Consider the following 23,022-nt stretch of genomic DNA (forward strand, 5'->3'; position numbering starts at 1 on the left):
AAAACAAAACTGTAAATACCAACACGACTTCTGAATAAACTCTCAAAAACACATCAGCAAAACTTTTATCTTATTTGAGAAAGTGGTAATTTATTTATTTATTTATTTATTTTAATTTACTTTTTTAGTCTATGAATTGGCTAAAGCACCATGGAAGAAGAAAACTTATGAGGTGTATTGAACCAAGAATCATTTAAAAGGAAATCTTACACTATGGATAAATTTAAGATTAGGAGTCCAAATGTCTAAGAAAATTTTCATGTAATTTCAAGATAAAATATTTTCATAATTAACTGCCTTTGATAAGATTATATAATAATCAATTCCATAAATTTACCTATTTACTTTATAAACAGTCCTTTTCGGTCAGAAAGTACTTCACATTCAGTATCTATTAGCCTCAAACCAAAGGGAGGAAAAAGCCCAACAACAAACAATTTATCAAATAGTCTATAATTATAAAGTATCATTATCAAAGGTATAACTTTAAAAGATACTTTACACACTCAAATTTATATTTCTTTTCAAGCTATTCATCTAAAGCTTACTGATGCTTAATATTTTAAAACTTAGTCAATATAGATTTTTCTTTATAAAAATAGGTTTCACATTGATGTGACTTCTGATACAGACACACTCCACCTTCACACATGCAGTACTCGTCAGAGTAGAGGAGGATGCACGACCACTTCACCGTATACACTGAGGCATGCATGAAGTACCACTCCAGGCATGCTTTAAACCCACAAAGAGCAGCTCAGCCACTTACAGCAGTGCCAAGTCCATGCTTGAAAGTGCTCTATATAGTCAATTGTAGACAAAAATATTTTACAATTAAAGTAACTAGCCACAAAGTATCAAAAAAGTTTACTTGTGTTTACTAAATACAAGTTTTAAGCATTTATGTAAAACCATACACTCTAATAAATGGAATGTTTTTAGTATTATGAGCCAAAGGGGGGAAATGTAATAATATTTTATTTCTGAATTACACATAAACTTGAGGGGGGAGATCATCTTTTTTTTTTTTTTTTAATGGCCTTGAAAGTAAACCTTGAGGATATAATGTACTGTCTCATTACACTGGTAAAAGAAAAAAATTTTAAGTTTTTAATATAAACATACCTTATCTACAATCAGATTCATGAAACTTTTCCTTTGGAACAAATTGAATGTTACTTCTACCTATCAGTGTAATTTAATTCACTGATAGTCAACTGAGGGTCAACTGAGGGAGGTGTTATTGTCTCGGGCAATTTTAGTTATTCATAATGTCTGGGTGTGGGGAGAGGGAAGTGTCACAAATATGGCAGGATGCTAAACATCCTGCAACACACAAGCAGTCCTACACAACGAAGAATTATTCTGCCCAAAACACTGCTAGCACCCCATTGAGAAAAATTAAATGTGTCACTAAATAGCTTTATTAGTAGTTATTTTTTCCCTTCAAAAATGAATAAAAGAAAATGTGGGCAGACTTTTCTGTAATTCAACACATCTAAGGCAAATAAAGATGGGAAGGTATTTTAACTCACCAGAGACACACTCTTAAAATGGAATCTGATGATAAAGAGGACAAATACAGCTAAATCATCAATTATTAAAGTCCCTTTTAGGGCAGAAAATGGGAAAAAGTTAACCAATTTATATAAGTGTGAACACATATAAATAGATAAAAGTGGAGCTATGATAAATAACCCTTGAGAACTCTCAAAAGGTGATTGTTCATAATTAGAAGAACAGAATTTTTTAAATCAATGGTTCAAATTTGATAAGGTTTCACTATCTTTCTATTGAATGTACTCATATCAGAGTTGAAGGTTTTACAAGTATCTTTTAATGAATTTGCTTATTTTGTCTAATATGGCTTTGTAACATGTGAATACCTCTATTTAAGTACGTTAATATTTCATTTGTTTAAGGAAGACTAAACAGTACAATTAAATATGACGTCACCATTTTTTAATGGTGTATTGAATGGACTACTACTTTTAATTTAAATGGTAAGGTGAAAAGTCAGAACATATCAAATGCTGGGGAAAAGCTAAGAATATTAAGAGTATGTGACAAGTTTTGGAAAGAAAATCTTAAGTTATATTTTCAGTGGCACTTTCTCAAGGATATTGGATCCAAATTAAATGTTTTAGGTTTAATCTTTCCAAAGGATCCTATTAACTCCACCTTCCTCAATAAGGGCCCTCAGGTCAGACTGATTATGAAAAATATAATTGTATATAAGTTTACTAGATATTAATAACCACCGATGATAAATCTTCCTATATCATATATCTAAATTCAGAACCTTCTGTAAATAAAGAATATCTTTCTTAAAAAGAAATAAAAATTTAAGTAATTTAGCAATACCTTTTGGACTTACATTGGTGATGATTCGATGGAGGGAATTTACCAGCACATAGTGAAATGTAGAAGGGGAATTCTGAGCCAGGCAGATCTACAGAGGGCAGAAAAAAATAGCAGATTATTTCTGTGAAAAATATTCAGTAACGCAAATGAGAACAAAAGAAAAAACAAAACTAACAAAAAATTTTTAAAAATAGAATTTTTAAGGTCTTTAAACTAATATTGATATACTAGAGGCCCAGTGCACAAAATTTGTGCACTGGGGGGGGGGGGGGGGGTGTCCCTCATCCCATCCTGCACCTCTCCAATCTGGGACCCCTTGGGGGATGTTCAACTGCCAGTTTAGGCCCGATCCCATAGGGACTCACAATCGGGGACTGCTGGCTCCCAACTGCTCGCCTGCCTGCCTGCCTGCCTGATTGGTCATAATCGCTTCTGCCTGCCAGCCTGATCACCCCCTAACCACTCCCCTGCCAGCCTGATCAAAGCCTAACTGCTCCCCTGCTTGCCCGATCGCCCCCAATTTCCCTCCCCTGCTGGCCTGTTGGCCCCAACTCCCCTCCCCTGCTGGCCTGGTCCCTCCCAACTGCCCTCTCCTACTAGCCCAGTCACACCTAACTACCCTTCCCTGCTGACCTGGTTGTCCCTAACTGCCCTCCCCTGCTGACTTGATCGCCCACAACTGCCCTACCCTGCCAGCCATCTGTGGCTGTGGGCACCGCCATCTTTGAGGGTGGGGCAGTCAATTACCATATTCCCTCCTTATTGGCTGTGGGCATTGCCATCTTTGAGGGTGTGGCAATCAATTAGCATTTGGTTGTGGGTGCCGCCATATTTGAGGGCGGGGCAGTCAATTAGCATATTCCCTCCTTATTGGCTGTGGGCGCCGCCATCTTTGTGACTGCGTGAGGGTCAATTAGCATATTCCCTCTTTATTAGATAGGATAATAGTGAGCAATACCAGTATGGGTGTAACATTCATCTTTCTAGTCTTTTCACATTTATAAAGGATCAATAGCATCAATGAATATAACTGGATAAAAACCAATGCTCTCACCTTAAAGTGTTGGTTGTTGTGAGGGCTTATACGAAAGCAAGAAACAAGGCAGTCAATCATTAGATCCACATCTGCAGGCTGGCTGCCTCTTGAGAATGGTTTGCTTGGATTAAAGAGCAGGTTCTATGAAAATCCCAATAGAAAACAAAAGCCTTTAAACAATCATGCAGTCTTTCTCTTTCTAGCATTTAATAATATCAATACATCATCCACATTGATGGCAGTAGCATTCAGTTGCCAGAAGAAGCACAAAGCACTAATATTATGGTTCATCAGTCTGATAAAATTCTTACTATACCATATATAATCCCTTTCAGGTCCTAATATATTATTTTAAAACCAAGTCAGAATATTTATGCTAATTTAAGAAAACTCATTAATTATGTGTTTTCTTCATATTCCACACCACTTTATTTAGCCTGAGGAACAAGTAACAACAAAAGCAGATCCTATGAACTCATTATCAAAGAAGACTCAGAACTTTAGTGTTAGCAATGATCTTTGACAATTTAGTTTAACCCTTTGAGTGCCAAACAATATCCTAGGAACTATGCTAAAATTGCCAAAGCATTTTTGCTGATTTTCCTTAGGTGCCATCTGTCAATAAAGAGTGAACTACTAGCATCTAATAGTGACACTGCAGAGCATGATAGCGCTCCCGGCACTTTTGGCGAAAGACAGGAGGAGCGCGATTGCGCTCCCCGGCATTCTAGGGGTTAATACTTATACTTGAAGTTTACTTCCCACATAATTTTTTTTAAAGTTTACAGTAAGGAAATAATAAGGATGTTACCTTAAGATCGACCACCATAGACTGAACTAGTAGGAAAATGACGGAGTTATCTTCCCAATTGATGTAGGTACTTGCTTTACACAATTTGACACAGGCAATTGCAGCACTTTCAGTCAGTTGCCTGCTTCCTCCATGGCCAGCAAGTGCTTTACGTAGACTGTCCAGAAACAACTTCTACAGAATTCAAATACAGCAAAAAGATAATATATGAAGTTTCTCAGATTTCAGATTTATCTAATAAAGTAGCAAAATATCAGCCTCTAAAAACTGTACTCTAAAAATACATAATTGATATCCATGGGTTTTAATTTTCTCAATGAAAGGAGTTGTCTTTTATTTTTTTTTAATTAATTAATTTATTTTTTACAAGGGGTAGGGGCGGGCGATGGGGGAGGGGGGGAAGGGGGTGCCGGAGACGTGTGGGAGCTGGTAGGGTCGGGATGGCAGAAAACCTCAAGGAGTTGTCTTTTAAATATTTCTCGAAGCCAAAGAATAGAATCTGTTCTTCACATTCTTTGTTGAATTATTAACACTTGGAGTGGGGGAAACGAGTTAAGTCGGCTCGCGTGAATTGCGCGTACTCCGCGGGAGCCGTCTTTAACTCGGTTCATATAGATTTGCGGTGGAGTGCGGGAAACGTGTAAACTCGGGCCGATTGTAACTGCGTATTACCAAATATTTGTTTGTAATCCACCCTTTTGGTGGATGGAACAAAACCAAAAGACAGAGCCATCTTATATTTTGGCGGGAAATTCACCCCACACCGGAGTGTTAAAGAAACATAAGAAACAGTCCTTCCCAAACAAGGGAATTCACTGCTCAACCTTAATTCAGCTAATATTCTTTTTTACATTATCCTTAATTCCTAAATATTAATTTGTTTTGGTTATGGTCTATGTCAAACTGTTCATTTTTACCTAAAACTCCAGGCTATATCTAACCTTCAGTCTTCTAACTAAGGATATATCCTAAGGCTGACTTATTGCTCTAAATTCTGTTCCTCGCAAGAAGTTATCCCTTCTTGTGATCTCAAGCTCTCTTTGCACTAACAAAATTCTCCCTTTGGATTTTCTCCTAAATAAAACTTACAAGTATTCTCAAATATAACATGTCAAAAGCTAGTAACTAAACAACAGAATATACATCCTTCTCAAGTACACATGAACAATGTCCAGGATAGACCACGTTAGGCAACAAAACAAGTCTTAATAAATTTTAAAAGACTGAAGTCATATAAAATATCTTTTCTGATCACAATGAAATGAAACTAGAAATCTCAACAGCAGCCCAGCTGGTTGAGCACTGACTTATGCACCAGTCAGGGCACATGCCCAGGCTGCAGGCTTAATCCCTGGTGGTGGCGTGCAGGAGACAGTTGATCGATGTTTCTCACATCAATGTTTCTCTCTCTCTCCCTCCCTAAAAATAAATAAAAACATATTTTAAAAAAAGAAAAAAATGGTCCCCTGAACTATTATCTTTACAGAATGCTAAGCCTGAAATAATACACCCCTTGAGTAAAATAAACTGCTTCACATCTGGACATATGGAAATAACTTTGCCCTCCTCACCTTATTCATGTTGTTTTCATCAACCACATCCCTGGATATATCCTGGATTATTTCTGGACACAAGATAAGAAGAATGATTTGTAGTGGCCAAACTGCTGCTTTACGTTTGGTGCTTTCAGCAAAACCATCCACCAAGTCAAAAAGCTTTTCTGCACACTCTATGTAAAAAAATGTAAATAGTAAATGATTTTATTAGATGAGAAGAAAGTCTCTGACATTATCCAAAAATGCAAAGGCCACATATTTAGAATATAAACTTGGAAGTTCACTTAAACAATTAGACAATTCATTCAGGTAAGCAGACAAGCAATGTTCTAATGTCCATGTATTAGAAGAGCTATCTTGATCCATCCTAGAAAAATCCACATTTTAGAATGGCCAAACTTGTGTTTAGTCTCAATGTGCAGGGTCTCATGTGAAGTCTGATATACCCAAGGAAGAAGGTCTGGACAGCTTCAGAAATCTGTATTCTTTGCCTTGCAGTTGGGCCTGCAGAATTCTAGGTAAGGATACTACTACTTTATACACATCTCCCTAAATACAAAATAAAGCCTCAGAGCACAATAAAGTGCTTCTCTACAATGAAGAGCCATCAAATATCCCATCCACAACTCTAATGAAAGATCAGAGCTTCATTTCAAATGTCTTTATCCATTTGCTCAAGGAAAAGAAAGGGTTGAGGATAATTTAGAAATATAAGAGAAAAATATTTCCTATTTGACATCTGTTGATAAGATGTAAAAGCACCTTAATAACAAAAGATAACTTGGAAATTGATAGGTTCCTACTTCATAAGTAAGAGTTTAAAAGACAAAAAACCAATCTTATCCTTACCAGCCATATCTGTCTGTGGAATCTGGTATAGCTTTGTAAATTCATCTGGATAATTTTCTACCCAGTTCCAAAATGCCTACAAACAATAAAACATGTTTTTACATGAAAGCAAGGATATTTTCTTAACATAGTAAATAAAATGTCACACAGCTTCAATTATATCACAAACTACTAATATCTTTCATAAGACTATTGCAATGCACTTCCCTAAAAATTAATGTAAAATGATTATTCAAGCCATGACTTTTTAATTCAAAATTGTAAAGAGAGCAACATTTATAGCTAAGTTAACAAAACTGTAATGCCAAAGAAGTTATGACTTACTTTTTCCAGGCTATTTATAACAGCTAACTGTGCGACCTTCTTTAGGGCTTTAAATTTAAATGCTGTTTCTGGGGGGAAAAAAGTTTTAAAAATTAATTCTAGAAAACAAATACAGTTCAGAGCTACTAGTAAAAAACAAAACTTTGTTCCACTATTATTTGTAAGCAATGTAAAAACAAAGACAATTAATAAAAATCAAAAATGCACTGGCTATGTCCACTAAAAACAAAACTCAACACAAAGTATACATGGCCAGAGGTGGGGCAGCCAGGGTGAAGCACCTAGCTCATTGCAAACAAGTGAGTTTGACTCATCAGAGGAAGAGCCTATTGAAGATGAACAGACTCCAATTCAGATATCATGGCCACCCCTGTCACAAGTGAATTGTTCTCGGTTTCTCAGTTTATGTGCTCTTCCGTTATAAATTTAAAAATACTAGAAGAAATATTCAAAAAGATACTGAAGAACTAAAGAGCTATGGTATACACGACATATTGTTTTCTGCATCAGAAGGGAACTATCAAAATATAGAGTCCCAAACCTCTTGGACCTCTACCAGTAGTATGGAATAATCACTCAGCATCATCCAATCCCAGTTGGAAGGACTCCTGACATGGCCAGCTGCTGTGAAATAATGGAGGGCCTTAAAATCTGCCTTAAAAATAACAACAAAAAAACAAAAACACCTTAATACACTGTTAGGGAGGAGTTGGGAGATCTTGTCTTGTAGCCATCCTCCTGTCTCCTACTATACCTGTCTGACAGTATTACCACAGCAAGCCATAGAGAGCCTGAGAGACCTATGAGGATCTGGAGCAATACAGACCATAAAGCCATATAATTATCTCCACAAGTTCCAGGACAAACTAGCTATACATCTATCATCAATAGATTCACTATCAAGGTCTGTATCTAAGGGGGGGGAAAAAAAACAAGAATATTGAACAGGATGTATAAATGACCATGTCTGAAATTTAAAAGTTCTCTAAGATAATTTGTATTGATGTTAAACTACTGATGTTATCAACTTGAGTGTAAATGTATATATGCAAATATTCCTAATGCTTTTATTAATAAAAAAGTAAATATGCCTTGAACTTCAAGGATGGTTGTGTTTTTTCCCCTTTGTTTTGTTTTTAAACTTACTTTTAAAAAAATATGAAACAACTTTAAAAAAATATGATACACATGGTCATTGCAGAAAATTTTTAAAATACACAAAATTCTAAGGGAAATTTTAAACATCATCCATGATGCTACCATTTGGAGATAATCACAGTTAACAGTTTGATGAATTTTCTTCCATCCATTTTTCTAAGCACATATAAGACAAATAAATATATTTACCATAACTGAGATCATGTAGGCTAGATATAATCTACTCTTTTCATTTCACATAGTATTCTAAAATTTTCCATGTCATTAAAAATTCTTCATACATATATTTGACGGCTCTATATACAATAGTAACTATTACTTGACAATTACAACATGCCAGGTACTTTCAATCTAATATATTTAATTCTTTCAAAATCTAATGCTTTCAGACATTACAGATGAGCAAACTGTCTCTGAGGTTACAGATCTAATAAATGATTACATTGGACTTCAAAGCCATAGTCTTTTCAATATGCTTTGAAATCTTTCAGAATATTTAAGTCAATATATTAAGTCATTGGTTATTTAAACATTTTCCAATTGTTATATATTAAGATATGCCCAATATCTCACTATTATAAACTAGAAAGTTCATGCACTGGAGGGGGGGGGGGTCCCTCAGCCCGGCCTGCCCCCTCTCACAGTCTGAGAGCCCTCAGGGATGGGAGGTCACCCAGCGATCAGGAGAAGGCGACGCCCCCATCACACCTCTGCTGCTGCCACTGCCAGCAGTGCAAGCCTCGGCCGGCCCTGGTTACCTGAGCCTTGGGCTGGCCCTGGGCGGCTAAGGGGACTAGGGGACTCCGAAGGCAGGCACCCCAGCGGGGCTGAGGGGACTGGGCGCCGCCATCTTTGAGGGTGTGGCAGTCAATTAGCATATTCCCTTCGTATTGGCTGTGGCGCCATCTTTGAGGGCGGGGCAGTCAATTAGCATATTCCCTCCTTATTGACTGTGGGCACCACCATCTTTGCGACAGTGTGAGGATCTATTAGCATATTCCCTCTTTATTAGATAGGATAAACTAACAAATACTTTTATATCCAAACTAGAGGCCCAGTGCATGAAAATTCATACACTGGAGGGAGGGGATCCCTCAGCCCAGCCTGCCCCCTCTCACAGTCTGGGAGCCCTCAGGGGTGGGAGGCGACCCGTAGATCAGGGGAAGGCGATGCCCCATCACACCTCTGCTGCTGCCACTGCCAGCAGCACAAGCCTTGGCCGGCACTGGTTACCTGAGCCTCAGGCGGCCTTGGGCAGCTGGGCAGCTGCCATCCAGGGCTTGCCTGCGCCTCGGGCCAGGCCTGGGTGGCTGGGTGGCTGAGGGGACTGGGGGACTCCAGAGGCAGGTGCACGGGGCTGAGGGGACTGGGCGCCGCCATCTTGTGGCTGTGGGTGCCACCACCTTTGAGGGAGGGGCAGTCAATTAGCATATTCCCTCATTGGCTGTGGGTGCCTCCATCTTTGCGATGGTATGAGGGTCAATTAGCATATTCCCGCTTTATTAGATAGGATTTTTCCTACATTACTGATTATTTCTTTAAGGTAAGTAAATGTCAGGGCTTTTTTTTTCTGGCCTTGCAAATAACTTGCTCTCCAGGTCAATTTTAAAACATATCCCTCCAATATTCTTTGCTCTTGCTCTCCTTTGATTTCAAATGATGGCATGACATTTCACAGTGCTCTTGAGCCTTTTTGCCTTCCTATCTTCATCAACTTTTATCTTTTGACGTCTTAAATGCATTATACACAGTAATCTATTCTCAATTCCAATGTATAGATCTTTTATTAGTCCATTTCTACAAGTTTCTGACTGAATATCCTACTAATACCTCAAACTCAATAATCTAAAGCTGAATTTATCATTTTCCTGACCACCTTCTTCTCTGCTACCCACCCTTCCTTTCCTTTCCTGCTTTATTCAGTTTGCTCTGTAATACTTAGTAATACTTCTCTTTAACTTCATAATCTAAATTAATCACCAAATGCTATGCGATGTATTCTATTCAAATGCTATATATTCTACTTCTTAAATACCATACCAAATTGGTCCCCATACTACCCCATTCTATCCAGACCTCCACTACCCTCATTATTTTTCACTCACATTACTACACAAACTAGTCCCAGAATTTCATGTAACCTTCTATCAAACCATCCGGCAGATTTCAAGCAAAATGAAATATCTAAAATAAAATACTAATCCCACCTTAAAGCCTTTCATCACTTCCCATGGCCACTAAGTTAAAGCCTCATAAGCCACAAGCACAGTAGTGTAGGAGTTAAGTACTTTGGTCCTAGAGACAGAGAGAAGTGATTTGTATTTTTACCCTGCTACTCACTAGCTCTATGACCTCTGAAATGTTACCTCCTAACACTCAATTTCCTTAGCTACATAAAGGATGATAACACTACTACCAGCTTCCCAGGGTTACTATAAGGACTGATGATAAAAAGCATGTAAACTACATAGCATGATGTGTGGCACATACTGAAAATGAACAATTACATTTTTATTAATGTAATCTGACCTACTCTTATACCTCCATATCTTGCTCTTTTCCTCTTAACATTTCTTACCCACAAAATGCATATTTCTTCTCTTACTTTATGCTCATCCTATTTGAGTTTGCCACACTGCTTTGCAAATAATTTGATAATTATGTCTTTGTCTCATTAACCAGGCCATATAAGCTCTGTAGGGACAGATTCACTATTTTATTAATCATTGTAAGCCCAACAATTAGCATGGTTTCTTCCACAGTTTCTCAACATATACTGTTGAACAGAATTTAAAACACATTATTTCTTTTACTATTCATATTATGGAAAGTTTCTATACCTTTTACCATTGTAACCTAGCGCTATCCTTTGACGGCCATTTTAATATTGCCTTTATAGATGACATATTTATCAGCACAGAATCTAAATTTATGTTCATGGGGGAGCAGGATTCGATGGGAATAACTTACCACAATAAAAAGTCATTTATCCACACATTTAGTTTCTTTTCACTTGGGCATAGAGAACCATCTCAATTAATTGTTACGGATTACACATTTCAAAAAAAACTGAGGTTTTAAACAATATTCATTAACAACCTGGACTAGATTTATTTCCAAAATGTCTCTGAACAGTTAAGAAAAATCATAAAACCCCATTTATATTTCTTCAATTTTAAACGCAGAAGTCTCTAAATTTTATCATTCACTTCCTTCACTTCTCAATGTTTAATGATACTAACATCTTGAAATTTCAACTATGAATTGAGTGGTGGTTCACTGTAATCTAAAATAATTGCTAAGCAATTATCCATATCTTGATGTAATAGCTAAAATAATTCTTTTTTGCCTGACTGGCGTGGCTGTGGTTGAGCATCAACCTATGAACCAGGAGGTCACAGTTCGATTCCCGGTCGGGGCACATGCCTGGCTTGCGAGCTCATCCCCAGTGTGGGGCATGCAGGAGGCAGCCGATTGATGATTCTCTCTCATCACTGATGTTTCTATCTCTCTCTCCCTCTCCCTTCCTCTCCGAAATCAATAAAAATATATTTTAACATACATACATACATACATAAATAAATAAATAAATAAATAAATAAATTCATTTTCCCCTTTATTAATGTCACTGAAAAGTGATTTAATTGTTGCTTGGCTTTATAATGTTAATTACCTAAAATCATAAATTCTGAACAAGAGTAATAGAGATGGAACACAGCCTTATAATATTCATCCAAGTAGGTATATATAGCCTTTTCACATCTCTAATGAACGAGTTATTGAGTTTAAGCAAATGGTAAGAAAACTACACAACATATTTTGAAAATGACACTGCAGAACTATTGAGGTTTTCAAAGTTAATGTAACTAAGTCTCCTTTTAGGTCAGACAGTAAAAAATATTGACAATTCCTTAATCACTACAAAATAAAATAAAAAGTGGTGTGAATCATAAGATTTCACATTTAAGTTAAATAAAACTAAAAAAATATTTTTGTGTGAAATGAATTTAAGTATTTATACTCAATGTATATATGCCCATTAATAATGCCCACTGATTTATATCAACACTTCCCAACTTACCAAAAAAAATCAATTCTTTCTGATAGTTTATTTCAATCAACATCATCATAAAAGCACTTTCCAAAGATTTAAAATGACAATCAAGAATTATAATATCCCCACATGGGTCTACTATTGACATGTTCTAAAAGGAAGTAAAACTAAGCACTGAAAGCATAAGAGACTTTGTAATACTGCAAAGTCAGTTAAGTAAATAACGGAGCTGAAAACAGAAATGTTAGAAATAAGATTCCCAACTCAATTCCTCTTCTCATCATACGATCACATACTTCTGGTTCTTCAGCTTCTGAAATAAAACTTTGTTATCCTGCTAAACTATCTGCTTTTAGCTCTACAAAAGCTGAACAGTAACTTCTGAAACCTATAGCTATCCTTAAGAGATAAAATTCTAAAAATATTAAAAAAAACCACCCTTATATACTCTTTATTAAAAGCAAAAATTGTAGTTATACAAATCTTTCCATTGCCAAGATTTAAGATACTAATTTTCTCTATTGTATGGTTTTCAAAGTTTCAAAAATTACTGAACCATAAGTATCATTATCCATTTCTCAGGGACATTTGCATTATAAAATCCACTTTGATGTTCTAGCTCAACACAACTAGTACATTCAAAATACTGGTTTTTCACCCACAGTGATTAATCGCAGCTATATCATACATTTAAACTTACCCTTCAGGAGTCGTTTTAATTTCGCACAATCCACATTGATATACTGTAACAATTCTATATCATGAACATCAACATTGTCTTCCGAACAAACAGTCAATTCCTGTAACCTGAAAGTAAAAACCAAAAATAATTTATCAATTTAAGTCTTAGGACAGTCAAAAATTCTGAATTCAACAGATTTTTCTCACCTCAATGATGAGTTATAAGAGAAAATACAAATATAAGAAATCAGAGAATAAATAATTATGAAAATCTAAGAAAGATAATTTAGGGGATAGGATAAAAGAAACCATGATAATCCAGTAAACTTCACTATGTATATGTTTATCAAATGATACTTTAAATATGTACAATTTTTTATTTTTTTAAAAATCATAACATACTAATAACTGTTGAAGCACAGTAAGAGATTTAAAATACTCTTCTCACCCTAGCCGGTTTGGCTCAGTGGATAGAGAATTGGCCCGCAGGCTAAAGCGTCCGGGTTCGATTCCCAGTCAGGGAACCCCCAAAAAATAAAATAAAATACTCTTCTCTCTGCTATGTGTGTTTTTAATTTTGTTCTATGATAAAAAGTTTTTAAATTTCAAATTATAAGTAAAATATGAAATTTTATTAACGTCTTTCAGAAGCATGAGTGGTACAGTAGTCCCCCCTTATCAGAGGTTTCACTTTCTGGGGTTTCAGTTACCCAAGGTCAACCACACTCCAAAAATATTTTTAAAAATTCCAGAAATGAACAATTCATAAGCATTAAAGTGCATGATGTTCTGTGAAGCATGATGAAATCTCATGCTGTCGGTTCTGTCCCACCTGCTCTGTGCCATCTTTGAAAACTCTAGAAAATTTTCAGTCACCAGAGGCTTTGTTTTATAGGATTTTGTTGCATTTGCACATGTAAAAATAGACAACTTTTGTGTATTTCCTGAATCTAGTTCACTGATTCCATAACAGAAGTTTTCCAGAATAAGCCAGTTTCTTATCTTTCAGGGGACAGAGTGCTCTGGGATCTACGAAATACATGTTTCAGACAACTGCATTTGCTATTTCATTAGCTTGTGCCAGAAATAGAAGCTGATGACCACTCACCTAAAATACCATTCTGATGGTTTAATTTAGAGATACCTTATGACATTGCTGCATAGCAATAGGTAACTTAAAATATGCAAGTATCTAGAATGGCAGTTCTTTCTAAAGACTCATATCTTATATATAGTAGATGAATCAACATCGTGAAAATTGGTTGTGTTGGATCATTCTACCTGTGTACAGATGCTTTTCTTTTAGAATTAACATTAGCTAGCTTTTGATATTCCTGATCTTTGCTTTTCTTAAAGGGAATATGAGCTACAGATCTTAAGATAACTTCATTATACTGCTGAAATATATGCCATATGCTATGGCTTAGAGTACTCTCTTATGTAAAGGATTAGCTGCTTTTTCCACAGAATAACTGTACAACTGCACTCAACCTAATTGTTTTTTTTAATGGGAGGGCCCCTGTGGAACATCTAATTTGACATACCAACAGTAGCAAAGGCTCAATGACTTTAAAAGTTCTATTAGTTTTTGTTTTTTTGGTTTTGTTTTGTTTTTACAAATCTGCTGGGGTTTTTTATGGCTTCTTATTCTTTTTAATAGTTTTAAATTTCTTCTCATGTCTCCAATAATTTAAAACATTACTTTATATTTTCTTTAAGATTATTAAATGAGCTCATATATTTGCATATGCCAACTCTTATTCATAGTGGATTGTTAACTCTCTGTTTTGTAAACTCTGATTGCAAATTCATCTCTAGTGCAGTCAGTATTTTCTTTGGGGATTTCTTAAAGCTTGGGGCTGTGCAAGTGTCCTAGTGATGGTTTTGCACTTGCTTTTGCCAGTGTCTCAGCTCTGGACATGTATTTTTTTATAACTTCTCAGACCCAGATTGTCTGGGTAGTATAAATGTGGACCTCAAACTCATAAGGTAATGGCCCTGGGCAACCCTAAGCTTAGGCAGAGCAAATGAACTTCTTGTGCTGGTAGTTCTTTTTCCCTTTCCTCCCTCCATTCCTTCCCCTCTCTCTCCTTCTTTTCCTTCTTTCCTTCCTCCCTCGCATTCTCCCTTCATTCCCTGTTCTCTTGCTCTCTTTTTTTAAGGAGTGCATAGCTCTTTCTAGTCACGTTTTATACAAGACCCCAGTTCTACTCCCTGCATTATTAGGTTACAGGCTTTGTATCCAGTTCCATTTGGATATTAGCCCCAAATCCCTGGGTTAAGGAGAGAATAAAAACCTAACCACCTTCACCCTTCTTTTGTTGCAAGGCCAGGTCAAGCCTTCAAAACCATCTCTGGTTTTCATTTCTGGACCTGGTGGATGGGGTTGGTGGGTGGTGTTTGTTTCACTTTATTACTATATATTTTAAATACCATTCTGTTGTTATTCAGTTTACCTGGCCTTTCTAGATGTTGTAGTGATAGGTTCTTCTACTTCATTTCTTTTGCTCAAACTACTCTTTATTCTATTTATCTGCTTCAGAAATGATGTTTAAACTTCACAAAATATCCCTTCCTATGGAAATAACTGACTATTAAAAGGAGTTAAATTTTTCTTCCATTTTTCACAAACAACCACAAGAGCCAGCTTTTCAAATTTATTTAGTTGTGTTTCCTAAGGAGCCATATTCCATATTTCTAGGCACTTTGCATCAGCTGTGGAATTTTTAGCATGTTAATCAGTAATGAGGACCTTCTGATTCCCAGTGTGATGAACTGCTCAGCTTTTCTTACCCTGATGAGATGAAGAACTTTAATGTAAGTGCATAGACTAATTTTAATGTTAGCTATACATCTGTAGGCTAAAGCAATGAAAGGATTTGAGAAGGAAGAAGTGAGATTAATTTCATTTTCAACTAAGGTTTAGTGTGATGATTAATATCAGTTTTAAACTAAATGGTTACAATTTGAGTTAATATTATGAATAAGATCATGCAGTATTTGTTCTTCTTTACCATATCTCTCTCTTCAGATATAAAAATTAGTAATTCCATTCTACTGTTTACACTTTTTATATTAATTGAAATAATGGGTATGCCTCATTAAAAAGCATAATTCAATACATTAGCAATACCATCTTTTCAAAAGCTGGTGTCTATAGTTGTTATTGAAAAAAGAAAACTTTAACCTCTTTTATTTAGACTTAAGTGAATTTTTACATCAGTGTAAAAATCTATACTTTTGTTGTTTTATAAACAAATCATGCTTGGATAGACAAAAGACATTGTATTCTTTTGATCATTTTCTACCTTCAATGTAAGATTATTTCATATAGTAAAGCTGGACTAATAGTCACCTAAGCAAAAGGAATTTTTTTTTTTGCACCTCCGATTCCGTAGGTGTTTGTTACCTTGCTGCTTCAACCAGTGTATGATTCCCCAGAATATGAAATGTCATCACTCAAAAGATTTCATGAAGACATTGTATATTATATAAACATTACCAAACATCATCAATTATACTGTACCATTAAATAACATTTTAGTTTCTTTGCACTGGGAATTCTGTGAGCAGATAAAAGAATATTGTCTAGCATCATGATCAGAGAAATGCCATTTTTTATTTAAAAAACTGCAGGTTTTTGAAGTTAGCCAATTCCCCCAAAGTACCACGGCACAAATTCTCAATTATGATGCATGTTCTCATTCACACCTATTAGAAAACTACAGAAGAATAAATACCTCTGACTGATGGAAGTCCACTATTCACACAACATAGACTTGTTAAAAGATGCAGGTACCAATAAGCAAAGAGGATTGTTTTCTCTATTCAGCATTATTCTTTTACTAGTGGCCCAGTGCACGAAATTCATGCACATTTAAAGGGGATTAATAAAAGGAAATCTTTTAATATTGCTATTTGCCCTTTCTCCATAATAGAAGTGTCAGAGATGAAAAAAAATTAGTAAAATGTGTATGAAAATCTTCCTCTTGTCAGAGTCTGGGGCGCGCTGCGGGTCAAGTCCCCGCACACCCACAGTACCTCAAAATCACACGAGATCCAGACCCAGCCGGCCCCACCCCTATTGGGCGAGATCCAGACCTGGCCAGCCCCACCCTTGTCAAGCCCCGCCAGGTGGGGGGCGCAGCCTCAGGTCCCCTGGCCCAGCGCCAGATTGGAGGTGCAGCCTCAGGGCCCCTGTCAAGGTTTCTACTTGACAATTATTCTCTTCCTTGTGCTTCCATATTTTTGAGACATTTTGGTTTAGGGGTTTGTTTGTTTGTTTGTTATAACTTAGGCTCTTGTGACAGGGGTCCTCAAACTTTTTAAACAGGGGGCTAGTTCACTGTCCCTCAGACCATTGGAGGGCCGGACTACAGTTTAGAAAAAACTATGAACAAATTCCTATGCACACAGCGGCGGCAAAAACACCCGGCGGGCCGGATAAATGTTTTCGGCGGGCCGCATGTGGCCCGTGGGCCGTAGTTTGAGGACCCCTGGATAAGGAGTAGAGCTGTGAGATCATTAGAATTCTGACTACTCATCAATTATTCTATCTGATTGGTTAATTTCATTTGAAGAAATAATATGTTAAAAAGTCAAAAATTCATTCCTAATGTTTAAAGGGGAAAAAAGCGTGGTCATGGGTAACATTTCCTAAAATGTATACTTTTGATCTTTGTAACAGTAATCATATTTAATTGTACACACCACTATCACAGTAATAAAAATTTCAAAGAAATCAATGCATAAAATTTCTACAAAAGCTGAGGTCAAACTCATTTCTGTCAACTTTTAATTTTTATGCAGATGATAAGAAAAACTTCTAAAATGTGTATTACAATAGTCCTATGTAGATTTACACACTAACCTGGTAGAAATGCGACTAAAGACTGCATTGAAGTTGTTGCAGCTGAGAGAAAATAAAACTCCAGAGGCAGAATTCCGAAGTTCAGCTGCATGTTGGTTTCCCTCACGACAGGTGTGAAGAAAATGGCAGATTTCTGGCAGCAACTGTTTGACCAGCATTGTTTCATCTAATCTCATTGTGTCCTTTGGTTGCTAAAATAGAAATAATCACAATTCTAAAACTTCCTTAAATTCACATGTAAATATTTTCTATTATGAAAATTTTCAAATACATAAGTTGAAATAGAAAAACAAACACCCATATATACACTCATCACCTAATTAGATTTAATAATTGTTAATATTTCATCATGCTTGCTATATATACAGTCAGTCTAATAAAGAGGATGGTTCCATCTTTCGCCTCTTTAATCACAATTAAAGTCCAGCCCCCATCCATCCATCTTCCTTAGCCCCCCACACCCACTCCTGCCTGTCCCGTTTATCAAATCCCTACAGGAGTCCTCCCCCTCCTGGGAATCCTCAGTTTGTTGTGAGTTCTAAATAAACATTATTCATGTTCCTTAGTGAGTAAACTGTGTCATCTGTCTCAACATCCAAATAATTTTCTGGATGGGCCATCAAACCTGCCTTTGAGTAGATTGACCAAAACAGATAAATATTATTTATTACAAATAACTTTCTTTTGGTTAATCCATTTCAAAGTTACAAACATAATACTTCAGCCCTACATACTCCAGCATCTCTTAAAAATAAGGACATTCTCCAATATAATTTCAATCAATCATAACATCAAGGAAAAATAAACAATTCCCTTGTATCAGCTAACACCCAATCTGTGCTCAAATTTCCCTAACAACCCCCAAAATGACTTTTCATTGCTTCAAGAGGTTCATAGACTGTAACATGATTATGTTCCTTTAGTTTTTTTAAATTTCTTTATTGATTAAGTTATTACATATGTGTCCTTATCCCCATACTACCCCTCATCCCCCCCACTTATGCCCTCACCCCCCTGTTGTCTGTGTCCACTGGTTAGGCCTATGTGCATGCATATAAGTCAGTGATGACGAACCTATGACACGCATGTCAGAGGTGACACGCGTGTCAGAGGTGACACGCGAATTCATTTTTTTGGTTGATTTTTCTTTGTTAAATGGCATTTAAATATAAAAAATATAAGTCTTTGTTTTACTATGGTTGCAAATATCAAAAAATTTCTATATGTGACACGGCACCAGAGTTAAGTTAGGGTTTTTCAAAATGCTGACACGCCGAGCTCAAAAGGTTTGCCATCACTGATATAAGTCCTTTGGTTGATCTTCCTTTAGTTTCTTTATTCTAAAACTATCTCCCTCCATATACATCATCTTTATTTTCTATAACATTGACATTTTTTTAAAAAGTGGGCCAGTTGCCTTACAAAATGTGACAACTTGTTATTGTAATTACTGTATTTTCCGTAAGGTGGAACCTAAACCTAGGTCTGATATCACTCAGGTTAAACACTTTAGGTAATTCAGTACAGTTCAAATTATATCACATTAGGAGTACACAATCCCAGGTGATTACACTGTAAATGACACCAAGTTTGATAACTTCAGTGTTAACACCAAAATCTCTATTTTGTAAAATAAATCTCTCCTTTACAATTAACAAATCAATCAATGGATAAGCTATCCTGCAGATATACTGTTCCATATCAATATTTCACCTAACAGCTTTAGTATCCATATATCAATGACAATTTTGATAATACCAAGCATGATGACAGAACAAAAGTTTATATAACTGTGTGCTATGCTCAATTCTGTAATTACAATCCAAGTGCTTTCAGATTCAAATACACTGAAATATATGGATAGTAAATAAATACATATCACAAAAAATATAAAATTTGAGTTACAATGTCTATTTTTCATTTATAGGCTAACCAAACAATACAGATGTTGAAAATAACTCCAATTATATACAAATGAAAATTGTGTAAGTGTTCAATCTTTTGAATAGTGGTCATAGATACAGGAACAAAACTATTTAAGATTCCTCAAATTCTATAAAATCTTACTTATAAGATATTGGTAAGTATTTGTTCACTTTCACTAGATGTTTCAACTACTTATGAGGTAAACATGTACTTGTAAGCTCAGTTAATCTCAAACTTCCTCAACTTACTTTGATTTAAAAATGAAAATCAAGAGACAACCATAAAATCATTGATAGCAATCTAACAAAACACAATTGTTCAATAATGTGAAATGTATTATTTTTAATTATAAATTTAATTTTAAAATCTTACACATTTTCAACTGTAGAGCAGAGCAAAGTAAGATATATTTTGTCCATTATATAAGTTTTACCATGCCCAATTAGAGTTACTAGAGTTTCAATTAGGCTATCTCCAAAGAGTACCAAATTAGCAGGCCAATAATATCATTCCCCAAAACACATTTACCATTAACTCTCAATTACAAACATTAATAGAGAAAAGCTGTAGAACTAAAAGAGACAATAAACCACCCTACTCAAACATGAGAGTGGCTAATACACTGGTATATACAATTAAAACAATAAAACTAAAAAGAGTGATTCCAATTTTTAAAATTGTCCACCTCCACAAGGCCACCATCCTGTTTAATAGCCCTTTCATTTTATAAACTAGAGGCCTGGTGCATGAATTCGTGCACAAGTGGGGTCCGGCTGGCCCGACCCATCAAGGCCGATTAGGCAGGGCCAGCAGGGGGGGAGGGGCCACAGGCAGTTGGTGGGCCGGCCCCATCCCCCGATCGGGGTAGGGGCGCAATTGGGGGCGGAGCCGGCCAGGGGGAGGGGCCATGGGCAGTTGGCTGGCTGGCCCCACCCCCTGGTCAAACTCCTGGTCCAGAGGACAATTTGCATATTAGCCTTTTACTATATAGGATGAATAGCATATCATAAATTAACAAAAAACACCAAGCTAAAACGGAACTAGCTCACCCTCAATTTAAGTGGAAAACTTAAAAACACTCTTACAATTTTGGAATATGGCCAAGGGTCAATAAAAGAGTTTTGTGGGTTTTTTTTAATGAGAATTGTTCCTTAATATTATTTATTTATTTTTTGTCCTCACTCGAGGATATTTTTCCATTGCCTTTTTTTTTTAGAGGGAGTGGAAGAGAGAGGGAAAGACAAAGAGAAACATCAATGTGAGAGAAACACATTGATTGGTAGCCTCCTGCACGAGCCCTGACCAGGGCCTGGGCCAAGAAGGAGCCTGCAACCGAGAGGTATGTGGCCTTGACCAGAATTGAACCTGGGACCCTTTAGTCCACAGGCTGATGCTCTATCCACTGAGCCAAACCAGCTAGAGCAATAAACGAGTTTTAAAACATTATCCTTAGGGTTTTGTGGCCTATAATCTTAAATACTTCTCTTCCCTAAGGATACAGTGTGTGTGAATGCAATTATGTTTTCCAACACTACTGTATCCCTTCCCCAAACACTTACGACTATCCCCTATCTTCTCAACCACACATAGCAAAGTCCCTTCCATCTAGGTTTACTATAGAGAATAACCATAACATATGTGGAAGAAAAGCAATTCTGAATAAAAGCAAATGATGTGCCAAAGGAAGACAGGATATAAGAAATAAGTTAATTCCAATACATATTGAATAGCCAGATCTTTAAAATGGAAGTACTAAATTTATTTACTTATGTGAACTTCTACAATGTTCCCGGAAGAATTAAGGATACTGAAATATAGAAATACTTTGTTTTAAACAACAGGAAGATTCTTGAAAAAATTCCAATTAAGTCATGGTTGAAATACACTGAGATAACTATTTAGAGGAAACCTGAGAAAGAACTGTCTTGTACTCAACTAATCCTCCACGTATCTCTATTTTATATGTTCATATTTATAAATAACAAGTGTTCTTCAGGTAGGATCTATCAGTAATAGTTTAATTTTTTAAGCTCATTTTTATATAGATTTGAAAAAAACATTAAAATCAGATTCATACAGGGGAAAAAAGACTACTCTTGGTCTTTTGCCTCACATCCTTTCAAAACTAAACAATGCTACAGGCCTAACAATATCTGAAAAACTAATTAAATCAAATCGTGGCTTTTTTTTTCATAAAATGTTTTCTTTAAAACCCGAGATATATGTGGTTCAAGTTTAACACTTTATAAATAAACTTAATATCTATTTAATTTATAAAAGATAAGAAAATGCCCAGCCAGTGTGGCCCAGTGGTTGAGTGTCAACCTATGAACCAGGAGGTCAAGGTTCGATTCCCCATCAGGGCACATGCCCAGGTTGTAGGCTCGATCCCCAGTGGGGGCAGGCAGGAGGCAGCTGATCAATGATTCTCTCTCATCACTGATGTTTCTATTTCTCTCTCTTTCTCCCTTCCTCTCTGAAATCAATAAAAATATATTTTTTAAAAAGATGAGAAAATGATTTTATCTTGAAAACTTGTTTATGCCACCTAGTCAGCTGTTTTAAAAATTCATATGCATGTCTTAGACAAAAAGCCCATGAGTCCAAAAAGTTCTCCTTGTCAACACCTATATTTTGGTACATCAGATTAACTCAAACTTAAATTCACAAAACCTGCCTACTGAAGAATAGATTTACTTACCCCAGCAAGACATTTTTCCAGTGTATCCAATATAATCAACTGAGAGAGATATAAATTTTTTTCAGCAGCTTCTCCAAATATTCTCTAAGAGAAAAGATATTCAGAACACTAAAAGTTGGTTATTACTCCCCACTACAAATCAGCACACATCTGAAAAGTCAGAGGCTAAGAATCACGAAAATCAGTAGTCTTCCATTTTATCTCCCAAATTATACTATATTTAAAGCTATTATTTCTAATTTTATCCTAATGCTCACACAAAATAAATTATCAAGCAAACAAAACTGCCAGTATTCATTACAGTCTGCCATTAGCCTTGTAACAGTAAAAGAAGATACACTGGTTTATATACTTTAAAAATATATAGGATTTAGATATACACCCTGATCTTTAACAGAATCTTGAATGGAGCATTTAACCACACTTTGATGACACAAAATAATTAAGGTCTAAATTCTTACAGCAAAAAAAAGACTAGAGTATCAATTACAAATAATTTTAAGCATTCACTATTCTTAAATTTAATACTACACTATTTACCAACAAGAGACTATTGTTTCCACAATTCAATTTACTCAATAAGAACTAAATGAATGTCAATATCATAATATTGGTGTGTGTTTTTTGTTTTTAAAAGGTTTCAAGTATTAAAATATTTTCAATCTAAATGGGAGCATGGCCACTTATTAAAT

The 23,022-nt window shown here is 35.9% G+C and overlaps 1 protein-coding gene and 1 pseudogene across 1 annotated transcript in view; one reads left to right on the forward strand and one right to left on the reverse strand.

Moving 5' to 3' along the window:
• The window catches only part of NF1 (neurofibromin 1), a 230,024-nt gene that overhangs the window by 160,122 nt on the left and 46,880 nt on the right, over positions 1 to 23,022 (reverse strand). The window contains exons 3-11 of the mRNA XM_023759565.1: positions 22,331 to 22,414; positions 17,704 to 17,894; positions 12,853 to 12,959; positions 6,941 to 7,008; positions 6,617 to 6,692; positions 5,783 to 5,940; positions 4,212 to 4,385; positions 3,419 to 3,541; positions 2,378 to 2,452 (exon numbers count right to left, since the gene is read on the reverse strand). Of these exons, the coding sequence (XP_023615333.1) occupies positions 2,378 to 2,452; positions 3,419 to 3,541; positions 4,212 to 4,385; positions 5,783 to 5,940; positions 6,617 to 6,692; positions 6,941 to 7,008; positions 12,853 to 12,959; positions 17,704 to 17,894; positions 22,331 to 22,414 (1,056 nt within the window). The remainder of the gene's footprint in view (positions 1 to 2,377; positions 2,453 to 3,418; positions 3,542 to 4,211; positions 4,386 to 5,782; positions 5,941 to 6,616; positions 6,693 to 6,940; positions 7,009 to 12,852; positions 12,960 to 17,703; positions 17,895 to 22,330; positions 22,415 to 23,022) is intronic.
• On the forward strand, positions 7,209 to 7,884 carry LOC102443009 (annotated as a pseudogene).

Source organism: Myotis lucifugus, unplaced genomic scaffold (genome assembly GCF_000147115.1).
Source record: "Myotis lucifugus unplaced genomic scaffold, Myoluc2.0 scaffold_157, whole genome shotgun sequence".
NCBI classification, from domain to species: Eukaryota; Metazoa; Chordata; class Mammalia; order Chiroptera; family Vespertilionidae; genus Myotis; species Myotis lucifugus.